Here is a 7446-nt window from a genome sequence, read left to right on the forward strand (position 1 = left end):
CCCTTGTTCCCTGTGGCAGGGCCCTGGAGCCGGCCTGGCGAGACTGTGGTGGCCATGCTGGGCCTGCCACCGAGGCCTCAAACGTCCCTTTCTTTGGAAAGCTGCCTTTCTCAGAGGGTGAGAGTGGGCCTCGTTGGCCAGAACTCTGACCCCCACCGCCACCCCTATCCCCCACCCCCCTGAGGAACACACACATCGCCTCTTCCCTCCGGGACCAGACAGAGACGTTTTGTGAGCTGCCCCTGCCCTTGGCCATGGGCAGCCCCATGGCCACAGGCGTCCGTAGGAGGGCCTGGGGTTGGAGGGAAATGGGGGAGAGAGCTGGCGTGCCACCAACCTCGTCCTTCCTGGTGGGCTCTTAGATGCTGCCCTTGGGGGACAATCCTGAGTGCAGACTTGGGGGGCGGGGGGTGGGAGAAAGTGTTCTGCAATGACAGCAGGCATCGGGAGGACCAGGGGAGACATAGCTACACTCGGGGTGTCTTTCCTTTCCTGGGAGGGGGCAGGTGGGGCGTCCACGATCGTGGGGAGCTCCTGGGGCCTCTCACTCAGGTGGGTCTGCCCAGCCTTGGTCAGGCCCGTCTCCCCTTGGGGGCAAGTGGGTATCATGGCTTCGGGCTGTGCCAGGAACGGCTGGCTTCAGGTGGCAGCGGCCCGTTTGCAAAACTGCAAGTTACTGGCCTTCTGCTGTGATTGGCGGAAACCCTTTGTCCCCGCCTCCTTTCTCGCCAGTGTGCCCTCGTCCGGGCTGTGGGCCCTGGTCCCTGCCTGTGCTGACCGTTACACTCTCTGGGGTGGAAAGCCGTTTCTGGGGCAGGGTGAGGCCGAGTGGGCACTGCCTGCTCTGTGGCCCTCCCCAGCTGGGCACTGCTGGCCCTCCAACCCCCGTCCTCCCGTCCCCCACGCAGAGGGCTGCTACCTGGTGTACAGGCCGTTCTTCCGGCAGAAGGAGTTCTTGACGGAGAGGCGCCGGTTGTTGAGTTCCAGGGCAGGGAAACTGCTCTCATCCAAGCTCATCATCTCCCCATGGCCCAGGGCACCAGCCTTGCCACTGTTCCCTGGGGGGCAGGTTGGCATGGCTCGGTCACACCATCCCTTCACCCTGGGCAGCGTCCCCGCCCCCGCCTCCCTTCTCCCCACCTGGCTGGCTGCTCCCTCTGTCTCTTGCTAGAGCTGAAACCAGACTAGGAGATGGAGACTGGGTAGGAAGCCCGGGCTGCCCCACCTGTGGGAGCAGATGCACTTCCGGGAGAGACCTCCACCCGCCACTGCGAAAGGGAGGCGGACATGGGAAGGCCCAGCCCCGCCGGCAGGCTGGGTCTGGCTCACCTGAGTCCGTCTTCTTGGCGTACTTCTTGCTCTGGCCCCGGATGATGAGCACGAAGACCAGGAGCAGGATGAAGATGAGGCCGACCAGGGCGACGACCACCAGGAACCACCACTCCTCGTAGAACGGGTTGGTTTTCTGGGCTGGAACACGGGTGGGGCATCAGGGCCAGGGTGCTCGGCCCCTCTTGTCTCCAAACCTCCCATGCAGTGGGGTCCCTAAGTCCTGCTCTCGGTCTATGGGTAGGCAGGGTCTGTGCCCTCTGAAGGAGGTCAAGCCTACGACAAGGTTGGGAGGGGCAATCATCTCAAGTGCCAGCTCTGATCAGCTGGGCTCCCTGGAGGCTGTTTTGAGATGAGTGCTGAGGTTGCTTCTGGACTCACGAGGAAACAGTACCGGGATTGATTAGTAATGTCTGCTGGAGACACGGGCTGCAGTGGAGGAGGAATGGTGTGTTTGCTATTTTTTCTTTTTTTTATATAAAATTATATTTTTTATTGATTTCAGAGAGGAAGGGAGAGGGAGAGAGAGAGAGAAACATCAATGATGAGAGAGAATCATTGATCGGCTGCCTCCTGCACGCCTCACACTGGGGATTGAGCCTGTAACCCAGGCATATGCCCTGACTGGGAATCAAACCATGACCTCCTGGTTCATAGGTCAAAGCTCAACCACTGAGCCATGCCAGCCGGGTTCCTTTTACTTTTCCATTGCCACCCACGGCCTACCTGGACAGGCAGGGCCAACCTTGGATTGGAAAGGTGTTTGTCTGGCCTGTGCTGGGCCTGGGAGAGTCTGTCCCCAGGGTCAGCTGGGATGGAATCTTTTTCTGGTAGCAGAAAGCAGGGTGGTTGGGAGAGGACATGGGTGGGTCTTTCAAATGCCTCTCCAGGGAGGGCTCCCCTTCTCTGAAGCCCCCAGTACTTGCTTTCTGCACCTGGCCCGTCTAATCCACGCTGCTGCCCGAGGCGGGGCTAGCTCCTATTTCAGCCCTCAAGCATTTATTTATTTCCCACGATCAATCGGTGCTGTCAATCTGGCAAGGGTGGGAGTGTGTGGGAGGAGGGGGGCGGCGGGGGTTGGAAACTCCCCCGTGAGTAGAAGCTCTGAGGTACATGTCTGCCCTGGGGGAAGCGGCCTTGGTATTAAGTGGTCAGTGCTTAGCTTTGGGGTCATGGGTTTTGGTCGTAGAGGCCCCTTCTGAGCTGAGACACGCGGGACGGGAAGAACGGGGAGAGGAGAAGGGGAGATGGCAGGCCACCCCGCCAGGGCCCTGCTCAATCAGGTGGTCCAGGCCTCTCTGTGTGTGCTCTGTGGGCCGCTGACTGTCTGTTGGGGGCTCGGTTTCTATGGAGACACACAGTCTATGGCCTGGCGCCCTAGAATCTCCCGGCTGATGAGCTCAGGAAGCTCCCATGTTGGGCCCACTGATTCGTCCACAAGCCGGCTGGGCCCCCTGCCCAGGGCTTCCAAGTCCCTGAAAAGGAACCCACAGGAGCCATTGTCCGTCCCCAGTTTCTTCCGAAGCTGAATCCTGACTTGGGCCCTGGCCCAGGGCTCGCTGCTTCGGGGCACTGAGGGGACAGTGCATTTTGGGCCCCATCTCCGCGCTCCCAGGGCTCTGCTGCCTCCCCTCCTTCCCCACCGCCCAGCCCCTGCACCCCTCACCCACAGGCCGGTACCTGGCACCGACTGGGAGGGGCTGCTGGGGGTGCCGAAGCCGTAGTCGTTGACTGCAATGACCCGGAAGTCGTAGCTCACGCCCGGCTTCAGGATGTCCATGCTGAACGTGTAGGAGGTCACCTCCTTGGGGATGTCTTTGATGAGGATGTCCCATAGCCCCTCGTCTGCAAGAGCGCAGAGGGAGGCCCCCCGTGAGGGGAGGCCCCAGCCTACCTGTCGCTCCCTGAGAGCGGCCTGTCAGGTCACCTGTCAACTCCACTCCCCAGTGCGGTGGGAGGGGGCGGGGGGTGGGGTGGGGACGCGCACCCAGGAGCTCCTCAGGAGATGATAGATACTTGTGCAGTATCTGACACTTTTAGTCTATTTGTTAAGATGTCCATAAAACATTAAACATGTATAATATGCAGAACAGATTGCAACAAGTAACCTGATATCACCATCTTCTAGACCAGCCATGGGCAAACTACAGCCCGCGGGCTGGATCCGGCCTGTTTGAAATGAATAAAACTAAAAAAAAAAAGACCGTACCCTTTCATGTAATGATGTTTTCTTTGAATTTATATTAGTTCACACAAACACTCCATCCATGCTTTTGTTCCGGCCCTCTGGTCCAGTTTAAGAACCCATTGTGGCCCTTGAGTCAAAAAGTTTGCCCACCCCTGTTCTAGACAAAGAGATGAGCCTTTTCAGCCCTTATAGGCAGAATTTTGCATATTACTCTTTTAAAAAATATATTCTTATTGATTTCAGAGAGGAAGGGAGAGGGAGAGAGATATAGAAACATCAAGGATGAGAGAGAATTGATCGGCTGCCTCCTACATGTCCTGCACTGGGGATCCAGCCCACATCCTGGGCATGTGCCCTTGATCGGGATCAAACAGTGACCTCCTGGTTCATGCTGACTGGGCCTGCATATACTTTTTCCATTGCATTGCAAAGTGCTCCTCAACATTGGCTGCCTCAGATGTCATCATGTGGTGCCCCCTCCTGTACTTAACCAGGCCCCCACGTTCCTGGTCCCCATCCCTTTTCAAAGCACACCCAGTAGTGGCATCAGACAAGAAGAGGACTGTGTTTGAACAGCTGCAGAAGGGATTGGGGTGACCGTGAGGGTTTGGTCAAGTTGCCTGGATTTGATGGGACCCATCCTCAGGTCCCTCCATGCTGAGGAGCAGGGATCAGAGGAGCAGCAGGGACCAGAGAAGGTGGAAGGGATCCCCGTCTGTACTCCACCCATGTTGTCTCCAACGTTTGAGCTCTTGACTTCCCTCTCAGACCCCCAACCCCCACCTTCCGTCTTAACTATTAGCCCAAGATTAAGGCAATGGCTCTTCACCCTTTCCCACAGCCTGCTGTCCCCAGCACCAGCCCTCCGCCACGGCTCTGAGTCCTGACCCTTCCGGGGTTCCTGGCTCGGTCCCTCCTCTTACCCTAGTCCTTGATCCCACCCGTGTGGACCAACTCACGGCCCCCCAACCCGGAACACCAGGCCCCACGCCAGGCCTCCCAGGAAACAGCGGAAAATCAACAGGCCGGAGTCCATTCTGGAGCCAACATTCCACAGCCTGGCACCCTGACCGGCCAACTCGGGTGGAAAAATCAGGCTTGGGCCCTGGTTGGGAAAAGCGCACGGCCGTCTCCAGGCCAACTCAGCAGCGGGCACTGGAGGGCCGGGGCGGGACCATCTGGAGTGGGGAGAGAGCCAGCCGTACGCACACCTTCCGCTACAGGCTGGCTCTGAGCGGTATGTGTTAGCTGTTGGTGACTGTAATCATGCGCCTAAGATTAGGGCGACGACGGGGTGGTAGCTGCCTCCTGGAACCCCTGAAATGAACTGCTTGTATTGAGATGACTCGGGCTCGCCTGCCCCGAGGAGCTAACAGCATGTCCCCGGGATGCTCTGATGCCCCCTTAGAAGTGCCACCTCCTGCCATGCCCGGCTACTCCCCATTGTGGCTGCCACTTGCTGCTCCTGCAGGAGCAGCAGAGACTGCGTGTAGTGTCTCAGCTTCAGTGGCCTAATCACGGGTCCACGTTAGTCCAGGAAAATGCCTCTGGCTCTGCCGACTCTGGCTTCTCTGATGAACTCGGAAGCCTAGCAACGGGGGAGCTGGCAGTGGCTCCCGGGTAAGGGGAGCCGGGAGGCGCAGGTGTCGCGGTGACTGTGAAACGGGAGCGTGCAGAGCAGCCCCTGCAGCGGCTCATCGGCCGCTCATCTGCTGATGGCTTGGGAAGTTCTTGTGATTCGATTTCAGGCTTGACAGAACAGGTTGGGGCGGTTACCGGAGCTGCCAAGCCAGTCCTGAGGGCGGAGACGGGCCTTAAAGAGGCAGCTGGGTCTGGGGGGCGGACAGCCGGCCTCCTTGGGGGGCACTGGTCAGTGGGGCTGCCTGGAGGACATGGGTGTTTAACCTCTGGGAGCTCAACTCTTTGCTCCCCTGGGTTCTTTTTCTTTTTTTTAAAATCCTCACCCGAGGATATTTTCCCATTGATTTTTAGAGAGAGTGGAAAAGAGAGAGAAAAACAAAGAGAAACATCGATGTGAGAGAAACACGAGCCCGGACCAGGGCCCAGCCTGGGGAGGAGCCTGCGACTGCAGTACGTGCCCTAGCCAGAATCGAACCCGGGACCCTTTGTTCTGCAGGCTGACGCTCTATTCACTGAGCCAATCAGCTAGGGCTCCCCTGGCTTCTTGAACGACCCTCCACCTGAGTGGGTCCTCACCAGGTGCTAGGTGCAGCTCTCTGGGGACTTCTGGGTGTTCCTTAACTAAGGGTGCACCTCCCTGCTCCCCACTCCCACAGTCACAGATAGCTTCGCCTGGAGAAGCACCCGCGCCATCGCAGGTGCCAATGACAGGAGTGCACCAGGTGGAGGGACTCGGGAAGGAGGCAGGAAGTGAGACGGGGGCTCCACGGGACAGCGGCTCAGCCAGGGCGGGCGTACCTGACGGCCTGGCCTCTATGACGTAGCGGGTGACGGGCCCTTTGCCGGGGTCTCCGCTGGACCAGTGGATGGCGATGGCGGAGCTGTACCGCACGATGATGGGCACTCCAGGCGGTCCCGGGGCACCTGCAAACGGCACACGTGGGCCAGGGATGCAGGGCACCGACGGGCACCCTGCCTGCCTCCCGGTGCCCCAGCTGGAGGGGCTGGCCCGCAAAACCAGCCCTGCCCGAGTCCCGGGAAACCCTGCAGGGTGAGGCTGGGGAGTGTGTCTAAGGCTTAACCTGCTGGTTCTTCTCTGTGTTTTACTCCCTCTTTCCCCCCAATTCCAAGTTTCAGGGCAGGAGAGGGACCTTGGGGTGATGCCAGAAAGGTTCCTGGAGCAGATTCAGGAGACCCGGGTTCCTAGTCCAACCCAGAACCATTAGATGGGTGACCAATCAGTTCACATAGCCCTCCGGTGCCTCAGTTCCCCACCTATACAGGCCTTTTGGAATGCAAGGCCTGAAGGGATGTGTCATGGAGGCGGTTAGGACAATGGCAGAGCGGGCCCATGATAGGGGGAGGTTGGTTTTGGGGGGCTGAGTGGGCCCCTGACATCCTCCCTCCTGGCCTATGAGGGCACTGTCCCCCCCACCGCCTGTCTGAAATCCTCCAGCGCAGCCGCACTGGCTGTAAGGCAGGTGGAGAGGAGGCTGGGCCGCAGGAGGACCTGGACCCTGCTGCTTGGAGAGGCAGGAAAGCCGGCCTCCAGGGCCAGTTCTCGAGGCGAGGCAGGTGGTCAGGTAGCAGCCAGCCCGGGAGCCGGAGCAGCAGGCAGCTCACTCGGTAGTAAGAGGACGGAGCCGGTTTTCTCCGCCCCGGGTCCCGGGCCCCTTCTGTCTGGGGTGTCCTGCAGCACAGGCCGGTGCCTGTCCTCTGGCTCCCACTGTCCCCCTGGGCCCCGACCCTGAGTGCTGTCACTCATTCGACGTGCAGCCCTGCCTGCTCAGAGCCGGGCACACAGTAGGTGTTTCCTATGTGCTGGTGGGGCCAGGGAGCCAGTGATGGTGACAGGCTGCTGAGCGAGGGCAGGTGGCCCTGGTGGATGTGAGTCCAGCTTCGGATGGAAGATCCCTGGGCCCAGGAGCTGGCGGGCTGGACCGGAGGCCAGGGACTCAGTGACACAGCTGGGCAGCCCAATGCCCGCCCGCACCCAGTCCCCACCCATGACCTTGAGGACTGCATTTCCTTCCTTCCCTCATCTGTGTCCTGCCCGCAGTGGGACAGCCCCAGGGAGGTGTGAAGGGTGGGGCGGGGCTTTTAGGACCCTGAGTTCTCGATCAGGGCTGAGAGATGGAGCTGTCAGTCATCTCCTGGACCATTGCCTGCTTGGGGGGGAGGGGAGGGAGGCACATGGGAGCTGCTTTTCCTCCCTGCAGACCCTCTTCACTCACACCTGCAGCGGGCAGCTCGGCTCTTCCTTAACCCCTCCCCCCCCCCCCCCCACC

General features: G+C 59.9%; 1 protein-coding gene across 1 annotated transcript in view; it reads right to left on the reverse strand.

Annotated features, from left to right (window-relative positions):
- SDK2 (sidekick cell adhesion molecule 2) overlaps positions 1-7446 on the reverse strand; it is a 126972-nt gene that overhangs the window by 10276 nt on the left and 109250 nt on the right. The window contains exons 42-45 of the mRNA XM_006754624.2: positions 5957-6082; positions 3010-3174; positions 1330-1470; positions 920-1058 (exon numbers count right to left, since the gene is read on the reverse strand). Of these exons, the coding sequence (XP_006754687.1) occupies positions 920-1058; positions 1330-1470; positions 3010-3174; positions 5957-6082 (571 nt within the window). The remainder of the gene's footprint in view (positions 1-919; positions 1059-1329; positions 1471-3009; positions 3175-5956; positions 6083-7446) is intronic.

This window comes from Myotis davidii, unplaced genomic scaffold (genome assembly GCF_000327345.1).
Source record: "Myotis davidii unplaced genomic scaffold, ASM32734v1 scaffold172, whole genome shotgun sequence".
Lineage (NCBI taxonomy): Eukaryota > Metazoa > Chordata > Mammalia > Chiroptera > Vespertilionidae > Myotis > Myotis davidii.